This window comes from Drosophila pseudoobscura, chromosome 3 (genome assembly GCF_009870125.1).
Source record: "Drosophila pseudoobscura strain MV-25-SWS-2005 chromosome 3, UCI_Dpse_MV25, whole genome shotgun sequence".
NCBI lineage: Eukaryota > Metazoa > Arthropoda > Insecta > Diptera > Drosophilidae > Drosophila > Drosophila pseudoobscura.
The window spans coordinates 6,179,680-6,205,079 of NC_046680.1; the positions used below are offsets into that span (position 1 = coordinate 6,179,680).

At 45.7% G+C, this 25,400-nt stretch overlaps 4 protein-coding genes across 8 annotated transcripts; 2 read left to right on the plus strand and 2 right to left on the minus strand.

Moving 5' to 3' along the window:
• Positions 1-4,758: 4,758 nt before the first annotated feature.
• Positions 4,759-7,468, plus strand: Phb2 (prohibitin 2). Of its 2 annotated transcripts, none has more exons than XM_033378783.1 (7): positions 4,759-4,889; positions 5,012-5,156; positions 5,477-5,823; positions 5,885-6,118; positions 6,211-6,288; positions 6,351-6,450; positions 7,183-7,468. In XM_033378783.1, the coding sequence occupies exons 2-7, from the start codon at positions 5,024-5,026 to the stop codon at positions 7,311-7,313; spliced, it is 1,023 nt and encodes a 340-aa protein (XP_033234674.1). In that variant the 5' UTR covers positions 4,759-4,889; positions 5,012-5,023; the 3' UTR covers positions 7,314-7,468. The 2 variants fall into 2 exon arrangements, with proteins under 2 accessions (XP_033234674.1, XP_001360311.3); XM_001360274.4 differs by having other exon boundaries at positions 4,855-4,924.
• On the minus strand, positions 7,416-14,305 carry LOC4803623 (kelch-like protein 17). Its single transcript, XM_001360275.4, has 6 exons — positions 14,061-14,305; positions 11,214-11,424; positions 10,830-11,013; positions 10,011-10,107; positions 8,590-9,922; positions 7,416-8,523 (listed from the first exon to the last, which is right to left on the minus strand). The coding sequence occupies exons 2-6, from the start codon at positions 11,237-11,239 to the stop codon at positions 8,310-8,312; spliced, it is 1,854 nt and encodes a 617-aa protein (XP_001360312.4). The 5' UTR covers positions 11,240-11,424; positions 14,061-14,305; the 3' UTR covers positions 7,416-8,309.
• Positions 14,306-15,744: 1,439 nt separating this feature from the next.
• On the plus strand, positions 15,745-23,885 carry LOC4803624 (uncharacterized). 4 transcript variants are annotated; one of them, XM_015183726.2, is made up of 3 exons: positions 15,745-16,005; positions 22,527-23,057; positions 23,122-23,885. In XM_015183726.2, the coding sequence occupies exons 1-3, from the start codon at positions 15,942-15,944 to the stop codon at positions 23,439-23,441; spliced, it is 915 nt and encodes a 304-aa protein (XP_015039212.2). In that variant the 5' UTR covers positions 15,745-15,941; the 3' UTR covers positions 23,442-23,885. The 4 variants fall into 4 exon arrangements, with proteins under 4 accessions (XP_015039212.2, XP_015039211.2, XP_001360313.4 ...); XM_015183725.2 differs by having other exon boundaries at positions 15,747-16,005; positions 23,119-23,885; XM_001360276.4 differs by having other exon boundaries at positions 15,747-16,005; positions 22,530-23,057; positions 23,119-23,885.
• LOC6898160 (uncharacterized) lies at positions 23,803-25,121 on the minus strand. Its single transcript, XM_002138202.3, has 4 exons — positions 24,844-25,121; positions 24,676-24,761; positions 24,440-24,593; positions 23,803-24,151 (listed from the first exon to the last, which is right to left on the minus strand). Exons 1-4 carry the CDS (start codon positions 25,028-25,030, stop codon positions 24,003-24,005), a joined length of 576 nt encoding a protein of 191 aa, XP_002138238.1. The 5' UTR covers positions 25,031-25,121; the 3' UTR covers positions 23,803-24,002.
• Between the last annotated feature and the right edge of the window lie 279 nt (positions 25,122-25,400).

Below are 25,400 nucleotides of genomic sequence, written 5' to 3' on the forward strand. Positions count from 1 at the left end.
CGGCGCTGGGACTCCATTTATACGGTGTGGCTGGGGGTTGTGCTGTAGCGCCGGCGCGAGACACTCAAACACGCTCGTGGCGGCGGACGTCACTGGAGCAGAGCTCTCGACTCTGCCGAGAAAACCCAGGGAGGCCACTTACGCGCCCCGTGGACAGCCCGTGAGGTGCCTAGGTGACAGTAGGTACATAGGTACTTACCTATGTATGTACTTATATCCGTCGCGAATCGAATCTTATCAGAATCATCTATAGATTACACTTAGTAAAAGAGACCAGGGCATGCCCACGAGCTTGTCAGGGACAGAATACATGTATATAAGACCATCCGTTCAAGTGTTTGAACCTCGCACTCGCACCCAATCGAAGGAGTCCCATATGATGCTCTTGACAAAGTGATATATTTGTATGTATCAGCGCCTTAGGGGCCCAGAAGTGATATGAAATCGTGATATTCCCAAAAGACACCGAAGCCACCGAAATGGGACAATGGAAAATTTATGGCTACGAGGTTTTTTATTTTGATTTTTGAATGAATGAAACTTTGGGTAAACGAATTGAATTATTGCTCGGGAGTTACGCTCAGAGGGAACCCCGAAAACAATCCAACAAAGTGTGGCCGAAACAAAAAAAAACAAAAACTGGTTAAACGATCACCTGCCCTACTCGTGGATGCCACCGAGTTCCGAGAGCTATGCTCGAATCATAGCTGGCATTCAGAGGAGTGAGTGGATTGCTCTTTGCATTACATTACCCCCGGCAGGGCAGGCAGAGTAAGAGTCGATCACTTTCACTTTCGCATTGGGAGCTTTAATTAGTTCTGAATAGTTCTGAACACAATACTCTCTCCCCAAGGCCACTCACTCCCCTCTGGGGTGGTTGGACAGTTACTATGTGTTATTTAAAAATTCTTAGCTATGCATAGTTCATGCCTGGCTGATCCAATGGAATTCGTTTTGGTTCTGATTCCCTCGATCTCTCTCGCTCTCTCTCTCCCTCTGATTGTGTTTTGCGACTACTATCAACCTTTTTATTGTTGCTGCCAACGTGTGTTTTTTTTTTTAGAGAATAACTGGAATTTCTTGCAATTACCAATGGATATACATACTACGTATGTACGTGGCAAATCCAGCTTCTAATCTTTGCTTTAGTCGTATTTACCAACTCGACTCTCACTTTGACACCATTTACTGCCCCAAATGAAAGTTCGATCTGATCTTAGGAGGTGCAAACGAAGTGTAAAACTGCTTTAGATAGCCCCCCCCCCCAAAAGGTGACGCACTTTCAAACACCCTTCAGCCACACGCTCGGCTCATGTCGAGCCATATGCAAAACAAATGTTAATCTCGGTTCTACTCTTAAGACGCTAAACAATGGGACACTAAAATCAAACATTGTGATAAGCGGTCTTAAATCCTCTCTACTTGATGCGGACCGGACGAGTCCGAGGGGTAGGAGGGTTTGCTAATCCAATTGTCGTGATGCTTCTGGCTTGCGGTCTCACTTAGCAAACATGTTAAAGCTCATTGGGGCACACTGAGTCTCTCAGGATTTTATTGATGGATTTGTCACGATATCAAACCAGCACTAACAGTCACTGTCGATTTATTTATGTTTTTATGTTTTATTTACTCATTTAGTAGAACTGAGCGTAAGGGAGGTCCAATGACCTTCTTATAGGGAATATTGAATTTTGCAGCATACTTCTGGGGATCATATTTACAGCAAAGGATTAAGGATAATCAGCTGATTAAAATCGTATTTTCAACTATAAATGTCCTTTAAGTGTTTCAAATATCCCTTAAATTCTTTAAAACAATTTGAATTCTTTTAAGCCAAGTGGTATATTCCTATAAGCCCTTAGGGTATTGATACTGACCCACTACCCGAATGTTGTTTCTGATTTACAGATCTCGTGCTTGGCACGACTGACCGCAAACGACGTTTGTTTGTAGATCAATAAATGTGTTTGGATCAATAAAGTATAGTCTCATATCGATTGTAGATTTGTATGTTAATGGGAAGCCTCCCATTTCGCGACTCTTCCGCTGCCAAATGATGCTGCAGATTTTACTTATCGTTCTCCTAGACGTCACCCTTCCCTGCCACCCTCTACGTATGTATATAAAACTTCCAGCAAAGCAAGCCTCAACACGCTATTCTCTGGTAATACATTTGTAGGTATATCTAGCACAGATGGATGCTAGTGTTTTAGTTTTTCACGTGTCATGGGGGCTGGCATCGGTGACGGGCGCAGAATTAGTGCACACAATAATTGCCAGTCAATGCAATTACACATCCTCCAGTAGATATTAGTGGGAGCAGCTGTTTGACGGACTAGTAATTACATTCTGGACATATTTTTTACAACACAGCACTACAGAATGAACAGTTGTAAATGCAATTCAGATTTATTTGTGTTTACCTCAATCTCTACCTCCCTCCCACTCTCACTCTTTCTTTTTGTATCTGTTTTAGCTTTCGAATCGATTGCATAAGCTCCCCCACACTCGATTCATGATCGAGAGTTTTTCCCTAGTAGTTCTAATATGCGAAACGTGCCGTTTCAGCTTGAACTTGACCATAGACAAGTCAGGCTCGACTTGAGTTCCTCAATTCCTGAGTACTCCACCCCCCACTCGGTCACATGTAAATTCAAGTTCAAGTGCCTGTCGCACTGTTCAATGGGAAGTCTGAATGGAACAGACTCCCGCTAAATTGGCAAGCTCTGCTAGGCCATGCCGAAAACATGTCAAGCTGCGATGAGTAGTGTATTCGATGTTATGGTACCTGGCCATAAGCGAGCGGCGGGTCGTTGCGCATGCTAATTGCCGTCTGATATGGCCGATTTTGTGTGGCCATTAACGCGCAACGCGATCGACCAGCAAGATGACATTGATTGGGCCGTACAACTTCCATCGACTTCCCTTCCCCCTCTGGAACCCCCCTTAGAACTTAACTATTCTACTCTTGATTTTTGCGGTCTCTCAACCAATCTCATTATAAATTTTCAACATTCGTGGGGGATTCTCGCTGGGCTGGGATTTCTCCGAATGCAAAATTGATCAGCAATGAAATTAACATTTACTTTCGTACAGAAACCAGAGCTGATTTCGTGCTACGTTGACATAGGCCCGTCGGCACCTTGTCGACGTCAGAGCGAAACTTCGCATCCATTAAACAACACTTGCTAACTGATTTGGATCATATTTCGGGAGGGCAATCCTAACTTGTGCTTTTAGCGAAACAATTTCGCAAATTCAAGGAATTTTCCGCGACACTTCAGATGCTAATAACACAACGGAAGACCTCTTAGAATTTGGTTAAATGATAAAGCCTTAACAACGTGCTATAATTAATAACCCTAATCTAATCGATGATGCCAATATTAATTACAAATCCATCAGTGAACAATTTAGGGCGAGCGTCATAAAGCCATCGAACGTTTATCTGACACTTCTGTATCAGGGCTAAGCAATAAACTCGTAAACAAAGAGAAAATCCTCAAATCGCAGCCGAAACAAACCATTGTCATGCTTTGCAAGCAAGCCTTAGGACTGTCGTGATAAGGTGGAGTGGCAACGAGACGTCAAAAAACCTCATAAATTCAGGGAAATCTATAATGGAAGTGCGTTTTCCGCTGAAGCAAACTAAGATTAATTATAGATAGAAAAAACCCTCAGTTAGCTTCAATTATACAGTTTGGTAAGCTTATTTTTAACATAACTCAGTGCAAGAAAACTAATTTATTTTTTCCTGTTTAATTTACATATACAAATCTACATGCAAGTTCAAATTTATATTCAAAATTCAAATTGCGCGCTCAACAAATTGCCATTCGCTGCGCACGTGAACACAAAATATTATTACCTAACGCTTTCACAAACATCGTATATTCGACCAATTTATTGACCTCAATTCTCATATTCGTGGTGTTGTTATAAACACGTTTTTCAGTCAAAATAGAATGCATGCAATTCTTTAAAATTAGTTCATTTTGTAGAAAATTGATTCATCAATTGTTTAAAATTATGTGGGCAATGCTGAGAGATCTATATAGCTGGGAATATTCGACGGCAGAAAGAATAACCAAGAATTAGTCGTCATAACCGGTTGACAACAATGAGTCCCATTCCATGCACACATACCCCGGGGGGAAATGGATGTTATAGAATTGTGATTATGTTTGTCATCCCAGGCAAAAACAATATATTTTCAATATATTTTAATATTATTCAAAATTATTTAATATTATTTTCAATATTTCAACGATATTTTAAAGCTTATTGTCTTCTTGTAGGGACCAAGAATATACATATACAAAACACTCATCATATACATGTCTAAAAAATGTCAACTTGAGAAAATGGCTTTATTAGTTACGTTTTATCTTCATATCAATATTTATACTTTCATATAAATTTAAAAAAATAGGGTATACAAAGGCGTATACTACGGCTTACACGCAATACAGCGACTCTTTTTTGTTTAACTTTTTCGTTGAAACCTTTTTTTACAATAAATAAAATAAAAGCAAGTGGTTAAAATAAGCCAGTTAGGTAGAAAATTCATTCATTAATCGGATAAAATATTCGACGGAACATCAAAATTGAGCAATATGCTTTCCAATATTCGACGGAGAACGATTAACCCATTGCAAGCCAAGGGGGTATTTCAATTTTTCACCGACAATAATGAATATTTAATAATGTTAGCGTAGTTGAGGTGAAAGTTAGCGTGGTTATTTTTAAGTTCAGAAGAAACATGGCATTAATCTACAAGAAGAATTTTCAAGCCTTAATATATTCCGCCACTTACCTCAAGTAGTTAAACTTTTTAAATAGAGGGGGCTTAGTGGACTAAGTTCGATTTCTTATCGATAAGAATTCAGGTAAATAGAACGTGCGGCTTTTCTTTTTGTGCGATGTAATTATGAAATTTCCGTTTATTAAATCAAAGCAGGCTCTGAAATAGTTGAAGAGACAGATTCTCAGTATAAACTTCTTCATTTAGATTACAAACAACATGGCGCAAAGCAAACTGAATGATCTTGCGGGCAAGCTGGGCAAAGGTGGCCCACCTGGACTGGGTATTGGACTGAAGCTCCTGGCGGCCGCAGGAGCTGTAGCCTATGGTGTTAGCCAGTCCTTTTACACAGGTAACTGGGAAATGGGATTGAAAAAATGTCGAAAATTAATGGATAATAGCAGAAACACGAATGCCGAAGCGGCATGTGCACATAACCTCAACCCTACTGAGTGCCGATGTGTGAGTGTATGCGAGGGCCTGGGCTATCTCCATATTTCATAACTATTAAAAAGCCTTGCACAACCTTTGCTTGAATAGAATCTGGATTTATTTTGCAGACTGCGTAGACCCATCCATGATATATAGTTCTGGCAACTTCATATATTTCCACTTCCAATATTTCATCTGAACATGATTGCATAACCAAACTCCATATTTTGTTGCTTGCAGTCGACGGCGGTCACCGCGCCATCATTTTTAACCGCGTTGGCGGCATACAGAATGATATATTCTCGGAGGGTCTGCATGTCCGCATTCCATGGTTCCAGTATCCCATCATCTATGATATTCGCTCCCGTCCCCGTAAAATTGCCTCGCCGACGGGCTCGAAAGACTTGCAGATGATCAACATTTCACTGCGTGTGCTGTCGCGTCCCGACTCTCTGAACCTTCCCTCCCTGCACAAGCAGCTGGGCGTGGACTACGACGAGAAGGTGCTGCCCTCCATCTGCAATGAGGTGTTGAAGAGCGTGATCGCCAAGTTCAATGCCTCGCAGTTGATTACACAGCGTCAGCAGGTGAGTGGCTTGAGCACAATCAGATCTGATTTGATTCTAAACGAGAATTCCTTGTGTGAAGGTGTCGCTTTTGATCCGCAAGGAGCTGGTCGAGCGTGCCCGCGACTTCAACATCATTCTGGACGATGTCTCCCTCACCGAGCTGAGCTTCGGCAAGGAATACACTGCCGCCATCGAGGCAAAACAGGTGGCCCAGCAGGAGGCGCAGCGCGCCGTCTTCTTTGTGGAGCGGGCCAAGCAAGAGAAGCAACAGAAGATTGTCCAGGCTGAGGGTGAAGCCGAGGCAGCGAAAATGATATCCTTTTACAAACACACAAACTTTATCTTTCGATTTAGCAATTGCCATTTGATTTGTCCCCTGGTTTTTCCCTTAACCGATATGTTTACTTAGGTCTGGCCGTGAAGCAGAACCCAGCTTATCTGAAGCTGCGCAAGCTACGTGCCGCACAAAGCATTGCCCGCACGGTATGATATTCACCTCAATATCGATCTCAATGTGAATCTCAACATTTTCCCTTTCTTCACAGATTGCCTCCTCACAGAACAAGGTCTACCTGTCGGCGGACAGCTTGATGTTGAACATTCAGGACTCTGCCTTCGATGACATGACCGAGAAGGTTTACAAAAGTAAATAGCTCTCGTTTTGATTAACAAAAAGAGTTTACTTTTAAGTTGAACGGTTTCTGATTTTGGTTCCAATCACTGGCCAATACATAGATAACCTTAATATTTGAGTAATTTCTAACACGTTCTTCGTACTCTCTCTTTTTGCTACATCAATTTCGTTTTGTTTACGTTTCTCCAATCCTTCCGCGCAACACAGTAGCTGGCGACTTGGACTAAGAATCGACCAATATTCCTTGTTGTTAATTAATTCTTATCCCATATTTTCGAGGTAGTGCCTAAGTACCGTTTAGTTTTAACCACTCTCAAGCGGCTTGTCGTCTTCATTTTTTCACGAATTGCCTGCTCTGGTTGTGCGTTGGCCTTGCGTTTCGGAGAGAGCTTCATCCCACATCATCTTCGAATCGCAAGCGCCAAGGCACAGCAGAGCACAGCGGGCCAAGCGCCCTCAGTTTGTGAGGTAGGGAGTCGACGAAGGCAGATGGCCGCATCAGCATTTAACGTTCATTGTCCCATCATCAAGAATCAAGTGAAACTGAGACTTATAATAAATGCGTACTGAGAACTGTCGATCTGTACTTGTCGCTTGCTTGGTCGTCCATTGGTCATGGCCGATTGTTGATATTGGTTTTAGCTCCCACCGGTTGCTGCACACACTCGTGAAAAAACGAACTGACGTGTCCACCCAGCACTTGTTCGACTCTTCAATAATCACCATCCCCATCATTCTTACAGTTGGCACGGGCTTGCCCAAGGATTGGATTAATCCAGGAAAAATGATCGCTGCATCGGGCAATCAGCTGGGGCAGGAGGACGGCAACAACGTGGGCAAGGTGGCACGCAAGACAGCGGAACGGATGATTTGATTCGGGCACTGATTGGGGCACGGCACTCCTCCACAATCCTAGTACAAATATCAAGATATTCAAGAGGGGAACGAACGCCGCTTGACTCTGACCGACTTCAAATACGAAACATTTACTTATAATTATAATTGCGTGTATAAAATACATAAGAATAGTACATAAGAGTGTATATGGTATATAATTTATGTGTATAGAGATTTATGTATGTAAATTGTAGGCAGATTAGGTTGCTTCTCCATGTTTGTTGTTTGATGTCCTTGCTAGCAGACTATCCAGGCCCCTGCGGCATTCCCATGTGATGTGGATGTGTGGTAGGGTGTGTGGGCGTGTCTAATGTAAGAGATGTTGACTAGAAATATGTGGTTGTAGCTATGTGTGGCATGTGTAAGGGGAATCCCGTTTTGCATTCATACTGTAGTCCGTCCATGTTGAGCAATCGAACAACCGCCAGGGGCCGGTCCTCGGTGGTGGCTGCTCGCATCTCCGTCATGATGAATAGTCGCACTTATGCGAGTATCTATTCCTATATATATATCTATAATTTATAACGAACTGAACAATCAATCAAATTCCTGCATTAGGCGTGGGGTTAGCTTTGTATGTAAGTGTTTTGTAGTTGGCTTAAAAACGACGCGACATAGACCAGGATCAGGCTGTCGCCGGTGGCTTTACTCCTCCTCCAGCTCCTGTCCCGCTGGTGGCACTACTGCCACTCTCACTGCCGCTGCCACTTCCACTGCTGCTGCTGGCGTTGCTGTTGGTTCTCCGGGTCTCGGCCAGGCCGGGCGTATCGCGACGGTGGCGGCGCAATGTGGAACTAGCTGAGGGCGCCGAGCTGCTCAATGCAATGTTGGCCGTGAAGGCAGCCGCCTCCGCGCGACTGGGAACGGTCAGAGTGCCTCCGGTTACTGATGCTGCTACTGCTGCCGATCCGTTGGTGTTGCTAGCTGCGCTCGCTGACGCAGCGGCAAAAGACTCGCTGATGCTGGCCAAGGGTCATAAGTTCGTTGTCTGCACCAGTCCTCGCTCTAGATGAAAGCACTCTAGCACAGCAGCGCCCACGGAACTGCGTCGGGCCACCATGGCATTGACCACGCTCCACTTGTTGAGACGTGGGTCATAGCGTTCCACCGAATTCAGCGAGGAGCTGCCATCATTGCCGCCCAGGGCGAACAAGGCGCCCTCCACCTCGACCACTTCGTGAGTTGATCTGAAAGGAAATCGAATCATCCGTAAGCATTGACAACCCAAGCATGGAATAACCACAGTTTCCTACCTGCGCGAATGCATGGCTGCAATAGGCTCCCAAGTGTTACGCCTTAGATTGTACCGCTCGCCGCTGGACATGCACATGGTCCCATCGTTTCCGCCAATGCAGTACAGGTGGCCATCGGTGGAGGCCACTCCACAGCTGCTGCGACGTGCGGTCATGCTGGGAACAGGCTGCCAGCGACCCACGCGCGGATCAAAGCGTTCGACACTCGACTGATAGTTGGTGGAGTCGAACCCGCCCAGGCTGTAGATGCAGTTCTCCAGCACGGCCAGGCGGCAGTAGCGACGTCGCGTGCTCATGGCCGGACAGGAGCTCCAGATGCCGGTGAGCGGATCATAGCGTTCCATGCTGCTGAGGCAGGAGGCACCGTCGTAGCCGCCGCACACGTAGATGAGGGCGTCGTAGGAGCAGATACCCAGGCAGCTTCTCTTGGTGCCCATCGGGGTGATGTTGCTCCACTTGTTGGTCAGCGGATTGTAGCTCTCGGCCGTGGCCAGATCGCTGACCCCGTCGTAACCGCCGACCACGTAGAGCTGCTTGTGCAGCGACGTGACCCCGGATCGGGAGCGACGCCACAGCATGGGGGCCACCGGACTCCAGGTGTTGCTCCTCGGATTGTACACCTCGCACTCATTGTGGATGGCGAAGAGGCTGCCCCCGCCGACGGCGAACACATACGGCTTCATGCCCTCTGGCCGCCGCTCCTGGGTACGCTGACTGCCCATCACGCTGCGCTGCTCCGGTAAAAGATGGTACTTCATGGCCTCCAGCAGCAGCTCCTTGCACTCGGAGTCGTCGCGCATCAGGGTCTCCGCCTCCACACAGCTCATGAGGAAGTCGCGACTGACGAGGGGCAGGCGCACGTGGGACATCAGCTCTGACGTGTGCAGTCGCCGCGTGGCCAGGTCGTGCTTGACCCAGTTGACCACCGCCATGAAGACCTTCTCTTCGGAGCTGATGTTCAGCTGGCTGTTCGATATCAGCTCCCTGACCTCCTCGAAGGGCAGTAGCAGGAATTCCTCTGTACCTACCACCTGCTGGAAGTTCTGCAGCGCGTACTTGTGGGATCGGGTGTGCAGCTCCTTGCACGAGTGGGCATCCGCAAAGCTGCGGATCCCAAGACAATTGGAGGGATGCAGTTGTCGCAGCAGAAACTTGCAGCACGCGTCGCGCACCGAATGCATCTGCAGCAGTCCCGAGGCGGGCAGCAGGACCTGCACGTTCTGCTCGGTGATTGTGATCTCTCCGGTGTAGGTATAGTCGATCAGCTGGCGTAGAGCGGTGCTGTCCACGTCATGGAGCCGGACCAGGCCCTGAGTGCGTTCGAGCATGTCATCTGGAATGAATAGAGATTCGGGTGAGTAATGAATGAAGCAGCTCTCATTCCCCTTGCCCTGGCAAGCATCTCGTTGAACTCCACTCACCGTTGAACATCGCATAGAAATAGGGCGAGACAGAGGCCAGCACCACTCGATGGGCATGGATGGTGTCGCCGCCCACCTCCAGACGAACGTCGCAGAGCTGAAAGGATAGTAGAAGGGCCATTACCACAGGCTGTTGACACATGGAGTACAGTTCTCTTCCGATGGGGCCAGGCAAAAGTGTCGCTTTACAAATCCGATTAATTCCTGGCTACGTGCTCAATTTTACAGTGCGCCTCCTGCCCCGTTTGCATCCTTACAAGAGCCAACTTACTCCAGACATACCCATTAATAACTTTCGAATGAGTCCCCACCTGGCTGTCAATCTCGATTGAAAACCATCTTTGATGGCAAAGTGTCGCTTACATCATGGCTCGATTCGGGCTAAGGCCAAGTCGCCCGCTGGGGCTCTAAAACGGCAATTTGTTCAGATGGCCCCACCCCCACCTCTGCTGAACTCTGTGCTGGGGGTGGGGCTGGGTGACAATTAATTTTGCCGACTGGCCAAATAAAGAGAAACGAAAGAAAGAAATTAAGTATGCGGCATGTGGGACCGCGTCAACTAAAACACTGGCGGCGGCCTCAATCACGCGCCCATTCTAAATAAATATTTTAATTATGTTTACGCCTAATGCAATTAGTATGGCAATATCAAGATCTGTCAATTAATCGGAAAGTTTTCAATGCCCTTTCAAGAACATTCACTGGGGGGGAAACTTCTTCTTTAGCTGATACATAAATAAAAGGATATTCTGACTAGCTCTAGTGCTCCAGACCTCTCAATGTTCTATCCCCTAGCAAGTTTGATGGAAGGTGACATACCTGGGCATTAGTTCTCATCTGGTTGATGGCCGCAAAGGAGGCAATGCAATGTCCTGGATTCTGATGATGCGCCTGTGGCAAGACCTCCTCGTTGGGCCCCGGTGGGCTCAGATCGCTGGGCGTTTGTGTGGAATTGTTGCTGGTGGTGGTGACATCCTCGTTGTTGCCACTCGCCTCTCCCGAGCTGCAACAGAATCAAATTGTATAATCATAATGATGATGGGGGCGCCAAGCTGTCGCAGGAAGCATGAAAATTCCCCGGCCATAGCCCGGGGGTTGTTTATGCTCATGTTCATGTTTATGCTATGCCAGGGAGCGCTCTGTTTTCGGGGGTGGAGTGGTGTCGGTGGGGAGACTCCAGCTCGAATTTCACCGTCTACTTACTGATTTGATTTCACAGGCAAAAACATTGCGGCTTCGTCTGTTGATGGTTTGGTTTATGTTTATATTGATGTGGATGTGGATGCTTATGTTGCTATTTCCTTATCGCAAGGCAGCAGCTACTCTTCCTTCTAGCGCATCTTCCCCCGCTTTGGTCCTCGGTTTGTTCAGTCTTTTCATTGGCAGTTCAGTTCAACTCTGACTCTAACTCCAGCTGAAATGAAGGCCAAAAATCAATACCCGGGACAATTGTTGTGGCCACCCGCACCCGCGTGGAATAGAGCCGAATTTAGGTCACTGTTGGGGAGGGGGTGACATGATATCATTCCTGCGTTTTTGGCATGTCAAAGTGAATGCGAAGCATCTGAATGAAACTAAAAACTGGGTTAAGTGTCCTCCCCATTCTCGTGGCCATTGTTTGTTCTCCCGTTTGATGCCTGATGGCAAAGCATTGTTAAGCCAGGCCGCGACTGGGTCTGCAAGAGGATCAGGAAATGGGGCCAGGATGTGGCTTGGCCAAATTGCTTGTCGCATGCAATTTGCACATTCTGCCAGCCACATTTCCCTCGTTTTGATGAATACTAAAATGGCAAGCGAATGGCAAACATCAACGAGGTGGGGTAGAGTTGAGTGCAGAGGCGAGCTTTCGTACCGCTCGGTGGAAAGTTCTCTTTGGGGTCAACAAAACGTGTCTCTGGCGGTGGACTGGGCTGCGTCTGGCTCTGGCTCTGGAGCTGTAGCTGTGGCTGTAGCTCCGACTGGAGCCAGCGGCATGTGTGTAAAACGAACGTCACGAATTTATCGCTGCATTAACAAAACGAGGCAACAGCTACAGAAATACACAGCCAGAGCTTGAAACATACTCGCACAAAAATTTCACTTTGCACACAAAACAAATTAACGACAATTTCAGTTTTGGTTTTAGTTTTTTTTTTTTTTGTTGCCAGAGGGGCAGCCGCCTCTGCCATGCTTGAGGGCGCAATTGTGTTGGAGGGCAATGTACGGGCTCGGTCTCTACACAACGACACCCTCTTAAAAAGAAGCCCCATTAGGCAAATGTTTACTGCCCAGCAAAAGGCAAAAGCAGGCAAAGTGCTGGCGGCGGAGGAGGAGGAGGTGGAGAACAAGCTGCAATCGTGGGATAGCCCTCAATTCGCGGTGCATTCGCTGGGACCCCACTGCACGCTCCTCTTCCATTTTGGGCGGGGTCAGCACTCGTCACACTCGGCGTATGAGTAATTAAAGGCAAGCAGCCAGGGTCAGAATGCCTTGCGGTTGTCTCAGTAACAGAGCACAGCTAACGGTGCCTTGTGGCCAACACCAGCAGCAATGAAATTATGTTAAAAGTTAACTGGAAACACGATTAGTTCATGTTCGACACACACGCAAAGCCCCTGAAAAAGGGAGCGCGGACAGGAAAGGAAGCGGACGTACATAGGTGGTTAAGAGCAGGAAGTGGCTTTAGTTAAGGTGTAACTCTGGCTGACCTTCGGGTGGCGCAAAGTGGCGCGAGGGTGGCCAAAGCTTTTGCTTTAAATATAACACAAACCCCACTAAAAATATGGTTATCAGAAGGGGAGCAGCAAGAGCATTGACAGGGAAAGAGAATCTGAGTGTGCGTGTGTGTGTGTGTGAAATTCAAATTAACCAGCTAACGAGCCGGAGACGGAGCCAGAGCCAGAGCCAAAACGAGTGTATGCTCCACACGTAGCCCCCTCCCCACTACAAATGTGGGCAAAAACGATGGGAGAGTAGCCGCAGTCATTCAGTAATATTTAATGCTTGGCGACAGACCGAAAAGCACCGCAGAAAAAACAACACCTGAAGAACCCAAACTCGACAAAAAATTGTGCAAACATTGAACCGGTTGTACAATAGTTGTGTGTGGGGCAGCAGAACAGAACTCTGCTGGTGGGGCCCATTTGCTTGGTGGCCATCTACCTACTAAATGCCGTAGTATGTTCTCCACGTGACTGCGAAACTGAATTGCTACCTACTCGTATCTTAAAGATTTCGAATCTTGTTGCACGCTTCATTGATGATTAGTGGGTTCTGCTTATGCAGCATTGCATCATTGTCTAAGCGACTCCAAGGTTAACTGCTTTGGCATCAAGCGGAAGTGAAGCGATCGAGTCAGCCGTAATTACAGCTAAAATCAATGACTAAGATGCAGATCTTGAGTCTTGAATTTGAATAGAGTCGGTTTGGCAGGGCATCCAGAGATCGTTCACTGAGCCTAGAAACATTTACCATATTTAGCACTTATGTATTTGCTTCCAGCCACAAGAGCATGCGGCTCTTGAGGCCGCCCCCAGAAATCAAGTGCCAGTGCGTGCTAGGCAAAGAGATTCCCACAATCCCCGAATATGGCTGAGAGTCACCCTCGCGGGATGTGGGCCAAGTAAACAGCGCACGGCCCACCAGCGGTGGGCAGCTGTCAGGCTTTCAGCCATTGAGCATACGCAGCGTAGGCCGACAGATTGTTCTATTTGGTAATCGTTGTGTGAATCGTTGGGTGGTAGAGGGACATAGAAAACACCACAACCCCCGGGACGCGATGAACGAAAGTGAGTGTGAAGCCCCGGAACGGGCAGTGGCGATTGTCAAAGCCGGCTTTTTCCGTACGGCATACGGCGGGTCGTCAACCTGCTGGCAGCGCGGGAAATGTGAAAACAGCCGTTTCCCCAATGGCGTCTGCGCACTCATCTGGCAACTCCAGATGGAGGCACACGGGGTGGCAGTTGGCTCCTGGCAAATGCAACGGCATGTGCAGACCCTTACCCCAGTGTTCTGTTCTGTTCTGTTCTGTCCTTTCCGACCAATAATGAAAGTATTTCTTGATTGCCACACCTTTTCCTCAACTTGAGTTGGAGTTTCTTTTGGGTGTCCCAATATTTTCCTTGGTTGTAACGGCACTTGAGCGGCACTTGGCGAGTCCTTTACCGGAATTCACTTTGCACCACGAATTTCGAATCGCTGCTAAGCCAATTATTCTGTCGCCTCCAACAACTGCGATGCGCAGGCCACAACTTCACGGCGCGAAAGCTCGAATTCGAGTGAGACCCACTAAGCACAGTGGTGAGGCCCCAATCCCAAGCAAAGCTTGCCGCTGGAGTGAAACGATATGGGAATGGAACGGCAAGAGAGCTTTTGCGGTAAGCGACGACTTTGCAATCCGCTACAGCTGGCAGTCCCATGTACAATGGGACAGCAGTTATTATATATTATTGGATATCCTCTATGCATACTAGTCTCTCAGTTTTATCTCAAGAAAGTATATTTATTATATCATCTATAGCCATAGGCAGGATAGTATTTCCAAAATATCCGGAAAGGAGAGAAAAGTGCTGCTGACATGCTGATTAAATTCAGAAGAAATACAGATGATGGGTGTGCTGCGTGTTGAAATGGATCATACTCTGATATCAATGGTGTATATTGACATATAAATAATTTAAAGTTCCATAGCTATTAAAAAACTAAACAATTGAGTAGCATGGTTCCTGCGGATTTTGGCTATGAACGTAGGTATGTATACATGTACATACATATGTATGTGCTGCATGAGTAGAGTAAATTATTCAACTTTAAATTGAAGCTTTTGTTGTCCACTGTTGATCGAAACTTTGTTGAATGTTTCACAGGAAAGTTGCCGCCTGGAAGCGTGAAAACGTGGTAGCCTGGCTGTCTGCTGATGGCTCAATGGCTATTTTCTGGACTATTAAAACACGCCCAGAAGCTGCATGCGTTGCACACAAATCCAATTACGTATGCCACTGAAAAGGACCACCGGTCAGGGCAATGCAGTGGTGGGAAGGGCAGCGCTGTCCAAGGCCCAAAGCTGGTCTGGCCAGAGTAGCACAATGGATGGCTGGATGGCTAGATGGTACAATGGCCATTGGTGGAAAACCACTAGCCAGCCACTGACCCAATTATGTTAATACAAAATGCAAAATTGAAAAAGCGAAAAGTAAAGCCGTTGACGTCACATCAGACCGTTATCTGCCAACGGATTGACTTGGACGGGATATTAGCAAGGAGATGAGATGCAATACCAAAAACTACGAAAATTGCGCAATATGACAGGATAATTGCGTCCGTTGCCCGAATCTCGAGTCTCTTTGGAACACCTGAGCCTTATTGCCCCGTTAACAAGCCAATAGGAATTGGATTCAATGCAGCACTCGAAGCACAGACTCCTCGGACACTCGACTCCGCTTCCCATTCCTGTCTCTATTCCCATTCCAATTCCGAGTGCCATTGTCGTTGTCATTGCTCTGCATATTAGAAAATATCCCGGCTCAGGTCGCACTTGAAAAACCCCAAGCCAAAGCTAACAGGTCCGCGTCCAGAAGTGCTGCGCATGTCCCCAGCGTCGCCTTCGCCTTTGCTATCGGTGTCGCTGTCTCTGTCGTACGGCAACAGGTGCTCGCAGGGTGTGGGTGGGTGGCCAGTGGCATAGGATGCGTGTAGGATGCGATGGGTTGGTTACAGCTCGCATCCTGGTGGAGCTATAAAAACGCACGAGGTTCTCGCCTTCATGGTCAGTCGCTTTCCGAAGCTCCGCCGTGGAATTCGATCCTTCAAGTGGGAGCAGCAGTTCCTTTGTCCTTTGAAACTGTGTACAATTTAGCGGAGATGTGTTTCGAAACTATTTAGCCAAAAGGTTAGTCTTGAGGTTTCCTCTTCAAGGCAATGTAACGACGCTCTACCAGTGCTTCACTTTAAAATATGAACAAAATGTTGCTTCCATTGATGAGACCTTGGGTTCTGCCGCTGATGCTTCTATCTGCAGGTGAGTTTTTTGTTGCTTCTCCTCCTCTTGCTTGTTACTTCTCTTATGCCAGGGAGATAGCGTCGTTTAAGATAAGCATCTCCCCAACTCAATTTGACACCATTTGCTCCACCAAATTTTGGCCGGAGCATTTGGTGGTGAAGGAGTTTAAGGCTAAGAAGAAGAATAGGCCCCCTATATCGCTTCCAAATCTTTCCAGCGTGCCACCCTCAACCTCAACTTCCTCTTCCTCAACTTCCCGTCTTGCTCCAACCTTTGCAAAAAACTAACTTCTCTTTTAGTAACCTATCAGAATGTAAGAGGCTTGCGTAGTAAGCTCAGCATTCTTTTCCGGGATAGTGTTGCATTTGCTTCCCACGTTATTGTGTTTACTGAAACCTGGTTAAAGCCGGACATTCTTAGTTCCGAGGTTTTGGCAGGTCGGTACACAACTTTTAGAAAGGACCGTTCGTCTCGACGTGCAGGAGGGGTTCTAATTGCAGTGGACTCTTACTTCACGTCAGAACACTTCACAGTCCAAGTTCAACAGGAACTGGAATTCCTGTGTGTAAAACTGATTCTTCCCGCTTTCGCTATATTCATTACTTGCTCGTATATCCCACCTTCTTCGGATATTTCAATTTATGAGCAGCACTTGTCCGCTTTAACCGCTGTTGCTTCCTCGCTATCTGATAAAGATCGTATGATAGTTCTTGGTGACTTCAACTTGCCAGGAACTGTTTGGTCTTCGGTAAACGAGTCTAGTATCCTAGTGCCCATGTCACGACATGACTTTGTTGACGGCTTGCTTGACCTGTCCTTGTCTCAAGTCAATCATGTGAAAAATTCCTTGGGTCGATTGCTTGATCTATGCTTTGTATCGGATCCGACCATAGTGTTGTTAACCCGAGCCCTTCCGCTCACTATACCTGAAGACGCCTACCACCCTACTTTCGAGGTGTCGCTAGACATAGGACCAACTGTATTGGATCGGTCGAGTAGACTACCTGAACGTGTCCGTTGCTTTCGTAAAGCCGAGTTTGCGAAGCTTAATAACCTAATTAGGGATTTTGATTGGTCCGCTTTGTACTTGTGCACTGATGTCACAAAAGGCACAAACATTTTTTACAATGCTCTTGGCACATTTTTTGATTCTTGTGTCCCGCTTTCTTGTCCGATTAGATCTGGAAAACCCCCTTGGTTTACCAAAGAGTTATCCAGTCTAAAAAACTTAAAATCAAGACTTTATAAAAAATTTCAAGAAGTGGGTTCTCCTACTTCTCACTCTCGTTATGTAATAGCTCGGTCAAACTTTTCAGTTCTTAATGCTCAATGCTATAAGAACTACCTATCTCGTTGCAGGATACGTTTTTCTCAGGACCCTAAACAGTTTTACTGCTTCGTAAACAGTAAGCGTAGAACGTCCGCACACCCATCCTCGCTATCATTTTGTAATACGTCGGCAAATAATGATCAGGCAATTGCCGATCTTTTTGCCCAGTTTTTCCAAACCACCTATTCTGAGGAACGCTACTCTGGTCAACCGTACCCATACGGATTACCGAGGTCGAACGGCATTTTCAGTCCCTTGTTAAATGAATATTCCCTACTTCAAGATCTTCGACTAGTTAAGCCGGTGTTTTCACCGGGTCCAGACGGGGTTCCAGGTTGTGTACTCAGGTACTGCGCCGAGGCTCTGTGTGGACCATTGCTTAAACTATTCACCCTGTCCATTGATTCCTCTTGCTTCCCCCCAATCTGGAAGGAATCGTTTATAATTCCTCTCCATAAAAAAGGTAGCAAGTCTGAAGCAAAAAATTATAGAGGTATAGCAAAGTTATCCGCTATTCCCAAATTGTTTGAGAAGGTTTTAACTCCGCACTTGCAACATCTCTGCAAGTCACTTATATCTCCGACTCAGCATGGATTTATAAGGCGGCGATCAACCACCACGAACTTGTTAGAGTTTACCTCTTTCATTATTAAAGGCTTTCAAGGTAACTTACAGACGGATGTTATTTACACCGACTTTAGTAAAGCATTCGACTCTGTAAACCATTCCCTTTTAGCACATAAACTTGACCTTTTAGGGTTTCCGCCCAACCTCCTGAGATGGATTTCTAGCTATCTTTGTTCTAGGTCTCAAAGAGTCCTCTTCAAAAACTCCCTCTCTTTACCAGTAAAGGTTTCTTCGGGAGTACCACAGGGCAGCCATCTAGGCCCCTTACTCTTCACACTCTTTATTAATGACTTGCCTTCAGTAATAACATACTCTCGAGTACTTATGTATGCGGATGATGTTAAACTCTGTGTCCAGTACAAGGACATTTCATTTCATTCTCGCTTGCAATCCGATCTCAATAGCTTTCAGTCATGGTGTTGTGCAAACTTGTTACACCTTAACGCCTCGAAATGCAAAGTTATGACATTTCATCGTTCTAACCCTTTGTTGGCTCCCTACACCCTATTTGGGGGTTCTCTTGAGAGAATTACCCTGGTGGATGATCTGGGTGTTATGTTAGATCCCAAGTTAAAGTTTTCAGAACACATTTCTACCATGGTAAATAAGGCCATGGGCGTGCTTGGGTTTATAAAGAGGTGGTCAAAGGAATTTGACGACCCCTATATAACAAAGACTCTCTATACCTCGCTTGTTCGTCCGATCTTAGAATACGGCTCCTGTGTATGGTGCCCTCAGTACAAAGTACACCAGGACCGTATAGAATCAGTACAGAAAAACTTTTTACTCTTTGCTCTGCGGGGCCTTAACTGGGATGCGGGTGTAAGACTCCCATCTTACTCTAGTAGACTATTATTAGTAAACCTCCCATCCTTAGTTAACCGTAGAAAAATGCTTGGTGTGATATTTATGCACAACTTGATCAGGGGTGACATAGACAGCCCTGATCTGTTGAGCCGCATAAACTTCACGATTCCTATTAGACTGACTAGAAACTTTATACCGTTGTTCCTTCCACTTTGTAGATCGAATTATTCCTTGCATGAACCGTTTAGGGTCTTATGCTCGGACTATAATTCCCTCTACCATATTATATCCTCCACTAATTCTCTTCCTCTTATTAAATTACTAATCCTTACACACCTTTCTAGTAATTAGTAATTGTAGTGGTATTTGTATTTTGTATTTTATTGCATGCTTAATTTCTTTATAAGTTTAGTGCTAATTTTCCTCGAAGGTTAGTCTAATATCTATCTTTCTTGCATGCTCGCGTTTGGTTCGGCTACGCACCGCGCGTCATGCGGCAGCGCCCCTCGGTCGGTTGGGCGGGAGGAGGGCTGCGTTTTGCCTGGGATCCGCGCGTAACAGCCTTCTGCTGGTGTCACACGGGCCACTTGACGGTGCAGTAATTGCATCGCCTCTTGTTAGATGCAGTCATTGCATGTCAACGTCCAAATTAAAAACATTCCCTCACACTCGCATACGAAAAGTGCGTTTTTTATACTCGTCCCTAAATTCCATTGTAAGAAACAAAATGATTTCAAATACGGCAGATAGATAATACTGGATTACACCGATTTCGATCCACGACATTTGACTCTCATTAGAACAGTCCAATATAGTTTCAATTATAAAAACAAGTTATTTTACTTGAATGTAGCTATCTTCGTTTACAGTGGACGAATTTATATTAGAAGCATTTCAGTAAAAAACGAGGGGGAACGTTGTGAGTTGCTGCGGACACCGCAACTCTACGGTTATACCCGATACTAAGTCAGTATGGCTCTCCTCCGGCAGACGCCGCTAATATTAAGCGACACGACAAAGAGTGCGTGCGAGAGAGACAGAAAATCAGTCTGAGCGTGACGTCGGGCGCTGCGTAGCCACTGCAAATTGATTTGTTCCTTTTGGCTATAAAAATGATCTGATCTGATCCAGATTCAGCAATCTAATAGATATGGTCATTATCTATGATTCTGCGTTTTTAGTTTTCTCAAATCTGCAATATTGTGGATGCAACAGATTTTCGTCCTTTGTGGGGGCGGATGGGGGTGGGGCGAAATTCTGAGATATACGTTTTATAGTGACATCTTAAAGGAGTGTGTGTACCAAATTTGGTTACTCTAGCCTTAATAGTCTCTGAGATTTGTGGTTGCCTCAGATTTTCGTCCTTTGCGGGGGCGGAAGGGGGTGTGGCGAAATTTTGACACAAAACGGTCAAGGTCCGATATCACAGGAGTGTGGAACCCAAATTTAATTGCTCTACCTCTTATGGGTTCTGAGATCCTTGAACTCATATTTTGCAATTGCCAAAACCGACCATGAAACCTGTGTGTTAGAGAGAGACAGAGCGAGAAAGAATAAAATTGATTTCTTGATTCTGGCTATAATAATTACATGATCTGGTTCAGATTTTGCACGATAGAAGATATAGCCATACTCTACGATTCTGCGTTTTTGGTTTTATCGTTTCTTTAAAAATGTGAATGCCACAGATTTTCGTCTTTTGCGGGGTCGGAAGTGGGCGGGGCGAAGTTTTGAAATATTTTTGTAGCAGTGACATATCACAGAAGTCTGGATCCAAAACATCGTTGCTCTAGCTCTTATAGTCTTTGAGCATTAGGCGCTGAAGGGGACGGACAGACGGACAGACGGACGGACTTTGCCCCGCCCACTTCCGCCCCCACAAAGGGCGAAAATCTGTGGCATCCACAATTTCGACGATACGAGAAAACTAAAAACGCAGAATCGTAGAAGATGACTATATCTTACAGAGTGCAAAATCTGAACCAGATCGTATAATTATTATAGCCAGAATCACGAAAACAATTTCACTCTTTCTCGCTCTGTCTCACTCTAACACACAGGTTTCATGGTCGGTTTTGCCAATTGTAAAATATGAGTTCAAGGATCTCAGAATCTATAAAAGCCAGAGCAACCAAATTTGGTATCCACACTCCTGTGATATCGGACCTTGACCGTTTCCTGTCCAAATTTCGCCACACCCCCTTCCGCCCCCGCAAAGGACGAAAATCTGAGGCAACCACAAATCTCAGAGACTATTAAGGCTAGAGTAACCAAATTTGGTACACACACTCCTTTAAGATGTCACTATAAAACGTATATCTCAGAATTTCGCCCCACCCCCATCCGCCCCCACAAAGGACGAAAATCTGTTGCATCCACAATATTGCAGATTTGAGAAAACTAAAAACGCAGAATCATAGATAATGACCATATCTATTAGATTGCTGAATCTGGATCAGATCAGATCATTTTTATAGCCAAAAGGAACAAATCAATTTGCAGTGGCTACGCAGCGCCCGACGTCACGCTCAGACTGATTTTCTGTCTCTCTCGCACGCACTCTTTGTCGTGTCGCTTAATATTAGCGGCGTCTGCCGGAGGAGAGCCATACTGACTTAGTATCGGGTATAACCGTAGAGTTGCGGTGTCCGCAGCAACTCACAACGTTCCCCCTCGTTTTTTTTTTAAATTTCCAAGCTATTGTTATTTTGTACGAGTTTCGATTGGTACCATAAGCATTATTTTTCCAATCGCCTCTTTGAAACGTGAGATATTCTGACGGAAAGGCAGACGGATCGGAAACTCTTCCTTCTCGTAGCTATACCCCTATACTCTTCGAGTAATACCTATAAATACCCTTATGATTAATACAGTGGAAAATCATTTATATTGATTATTTTGTAAAATATGATAGAGTTAACTCTATTCCTCGGTAGACAAAGTTCAAATGGGAGTCCGAAAATTATTAATCTAAGGTGTAAAATGTAGTCGAAAGCGAGGTAATATTAAACGATCAGGGATGACCGCAAGGAGAACTAGATATGAAACTATGACTATGTAGGGCTATGTTATCTGTAGACTGGTTATCAGTTCAAATATAATAAACTAGTCAAGTAAATCAAGCGCAGCAGAGTAATTTTTGCACATTCTGAAACAATTTTCTCTTTATCATTGACATGGGCACTAGAGTGCACTACGACTATGTGCTCTTCAGTGATACACATTCATACATACTAAGAAACTGAGCTGGAAACGGCTGCAACCAGTCAGATAGGAATATCATTTGGATGAATCAGAGAAGATTTTTGTATAAGTAATACAGTGGGAGATGTTTAGTACAGACCATACAGACCCTTTGTCTGTGAGAGAGAAAGGGAGAGATTAAGAAATATGCCTAAGTTGTATATATATTTTTAGGTAAAGTCCCACAATTAGTCCAGACAATGTCCGCAAGTAGAGTTTTCACTGTTACAATACAATACAAATCAGGCACAGGCATGTACAGAACGTATATTTAGAAGAGATCGCATCTGGTGGAAACCCCCACAAGATTATTTCGTGCAAATGAGGTTTTTCAGCGCTTGATTCGAAATTGAACATTGACCTTTGGATGAGGGAAACTGCTGCTCCTATCAGTAATTAACATCTGCAGAATTGCTACGGAAATTGGACAGCACAGCGCACCCTTTTCAAGGTCACACCAAGTCTCATGTCTCATGAAAATCCTTGGAAAAGTCACTATTAATCGCCCATCGTCCCCCGATTCTTTCCACAGCAGCGCCGATGCGTTCGGCACCCCTCATCCGAGCAGAGGGGAAAACGGTGCCCTGGGACTTGCTGCCAGAGAGCCGAGAGCTCCTGCCGGACAGCGATTGGGGGTGGGTCCAGCCAGAAGCCCAGAAGTCATACCCATTCCAATTCCCATACCTTGATTATGTTGACAACGGAAGTCCTTTGCCAAAAACGAAGGCTGCGGAAATGGCAAACGAATTGGGCGATGCGACAATGGCGGACTTTTTCCCGCCGTTTCCGGAGCTTCTGAGTCGACAATGGCGCCAGCGCCAGGAAAACTATATCAAACAGTTGTTGGTGCAGCAGAAGTGGCAATCTCCGCCAAAACCCAAGCCCAAGCGGTCGCCGATCCAATGGCCCTTCGACACGGGCAGTCGGGAGGATGCGGAGCAGCCGCCGCCAGATGAACCGCGCTATCCGTACGCCTACTTCTGGCCCAACGGACAGCGGCCCGGGAAGCGCAAGAACCAGTTGCAGACGCAGTCTCTGCGGTACATGCCCTCGATCAGTGCTGGTGGGTAGCCGGGGCTTGTCCCGTCTCGATGCCTCTGAGTGTTGTTTTCGTCTTCTTCTAGGAGCCATGACCAATCTGGGCAACTTTTTCAACCATCTTGAGGAAAACGTGCGCTTTGCGGAGCGGTCGCAACTGGGCGAGTCGGAGGCACGCCTGCTGGAGGGCAAACATCCCCATCCGCTCCAAATGAAAGCCACCCCAAACGCGACAGAGGACCCAGTGCAGCAGCAGGTTCAGGACCAGAAGACCTCGAAGCTGCTGCACGCCATACGCAATTACCGACCCTCGCAGAAGATCCGCTCGCTGGTGTCGCGCAATCCGCAGGGCTATCGCGGCTCGCAGCTCATCGATCCCAGCTACATGTGGCTGGGACTGGGCAAATAACAGTAAGCCCGTCGATGGCCGACTCTTATAGCCATATGACATTAGACTTTGCCAACAAGATATCAAGACGCACAATGAGTGTCTCCAGACAAGTTTCCCGTAAAAAACACTCATACCAAACCCAAACACGGTCAAACCCAATTCAAATTTGGTTCGAGTGACCGAGTATCTCTCCCTCAAACTGCCAAAAGGTATTGTACTAATTTCAACAGCTCTCTGCATGCTTTTCTCCATAAGACTATGTCTGTTTTTGCGGTTACTTCAGTTGTCAATGTCTAATGTCATATGGCCATTAACACCATAAAATGTGCAGCTGCGCTGCTTTTTCTTTGTAGGCCCCAAATTATTGTTTGTTTTTTAGTATGTGTTAAAAATATATTTAGAGGAATCAGCAAAAATGGCAAATATTCTTTTGGCATCTTAGCGATCACATTCGAAGAGGAATAGGCATATGATACGGGCGTGTGAGTAAGTATATCTGGAATATAAATTTATTTTAAGGGGATTTTACTTTGTTCTGGCTTCCTCTTAAACTGCCATCGAAAGCTGTTTGTTTCCAATTTAGATCTTGGTATAATTCGGATAGGTGGCGCCCGAGTGGTCGCCCGATCTTTGAGGTGGTCCCTGGATCAGCGGGCGCTGCTGATCGCTTGTGAGCTGGATGTGCTTGAACAGCGAGTAGATGCCGTAGTAGAGGTACCACCAAAGCACTGGAACAAAGAACAATACGCATTTAAAGCTGTGTGCTTAGGGATTTTTCTGTTTAAATGGGAAGTGTATGCATGAATACATGTATATGTACATACATATACATATGTACATGCAATCGTGTATAGAACGTATACAGTATATAGAAAAGCGACCGATAAGCGGTCTAGCGGTTGGAATTTCACAACATTTTTTTTGTTGACCATTTCCAATTATAGCATATATGTATGTGTATCGTTGCAGATGTGCAAGTGTATGCGCATCCAGAGCGTGATTCACGCCTTACATACCGACAAGACCGCCAGAAACGAAGACTACAGAAAGAGCCTCAGCTACTGGACTAGAACCAATAGCCTCAACCCACAAGAGCACAGTGGAGATGATGGTGAAGGCCAGAGTTATGCCGGAGTTGATCAGCCAGGGCAGCAGGAGTAGGTGACGCTCCTACAATAGAAAGAGAGAGAAAGACAACCATAATGCAGTTTCCGCCGGAAAAGTCCGAGCCAGAGATTGGAATTGAGATTACCTTAACAGTGCCCATAACTAACAGGGCCGAAGACAGAAGATTGATTACCTTCAGAGCCAAAAAGACGCTGAGCACTATCACCAGAACTACAGAAGAACAACGCATACGAATGCATAAATATATGCACACATGTAGAAGAGACTCAGATCCACATGGTTCAACACTTACGAGTACGAATTTGGATGGCAGTCATGTTCGGATCTTGGGAATTCTTAGCAATCTCCTCTGAGATTTCGTCGGCAAATCCTAGAGCAGTGGATATCAAGATCACTGCCAAAAACGACCAAATCGCTCCCAGCCATCCCACAACCACACCGTAGGTATTCAACCGCATACCCAACACTTTGGTCAGCATTTTCACTAGATTTTCCGATTCTAATGCGCACAGAAATTCAAGTATAGTAAACTGCAATTGTTCTCCACCGCACTGTAAATTCAATGAGCAAATTAAGTCGCAAAAGCTGACGTCCAAGAGCAGTGTTGCCAGATTTTGAGAATCCCCTCATAAGCTAGATTGGTGAAAAAAATAATCTAGAATAAGCTGAAAATTAAAAAAAGCTTTAAAATAAGCTAACCATAAAAACACATACAACAAATGGATAATTGAATTTTATTGATATTTTGCTTTCAATTTTTATTCAATGTAATGACATGATTTTTTCCACTTCATTATGCTATGGCCGAGTGCTCACCAATGTACAAACAAAGTGCAGCCTCCGGCTTCT

Coding starts and splice junctions, on each gene's coding strand:
- LOC4803623 (XM_001360275.4), bottom strand. CDS start 11,239: ATGTTTTTGCCTGTGAAATCAAATCA. Junction 9,923..10,010: donor TTTCTATGCGATGTTCAACG/GTGAGTGGAGTT, acceptor TATTCATTCCAG/ATGACATGCTCGAACGCACT. Junction 8,524..8,589: donor GCAGCCATGCATTCGCGCAG/GTAGGAAACTGT, acceptor ATTTCCTTTCAG/ATCAACTCACGAAGTGGTCG.
- LOC4803624 (XM_015183725.2), top strand. CDS start 15,942: ATGAACAAAATGTTGCTTCCATTGATGAGACCTTGGGTTCTGCCGCTG. Junction 16,006..22,526: donor GCTGATGCTTCTATCTGCAG/GTGAGTTTTTTG, acceptor TTCTTTCCACAG/CAGCGCCGATGCGTTCGGCA. Junction 23,058..23,118: donor CATGCCCTCGATCAGTGCTG/GTGGGTAGCCGG, acceptor GTCTTCTTCTAG/GAGCCATGACCAATCTGGGC.
- LOC6898160 (XM_002138202.3), bottom strand. CDS start 25,030: ATGCTGACCAAAGTGTTGGGTATGCGGTTGAATACCTACGGTGTGGTT. Junction 24,594..24,675: donor TAGTTATGGGCACTGTTAAG/GTAATCTCAATT, acceptor TTTCTATTGTAG/GAGCGTCACCTACTCCTGCT. Junction 24,152..24,439: donor CGTTTCTGGCGGTCTTGTCG/GTATGTAAGGCG, acceptor TCTTTGTTCCAG/TGCTTTGGTGGTACCTCTAC.
- Phb2 (XM_033378783.1), top strand. CDS start 5,024: ATGGCGCAAAGCAAACTGAATGATCTTGCGGGCAAGCTGGGCAAAGGT. Junction 5,824..5,884: donor TGATTACACAGCGTCAGCAG/GTGAGTGGCTTG, acceptor CCTTGTGTGAAG/GTGTCGCTTTTGATCCGCAA. Junction 6,289..6,350: donor CACAAAGCATTGCCCGCACG/GTATGATATTCA, acceptor CTTTCTTCACAG/ATTGCCTCCTCACAGAACAA.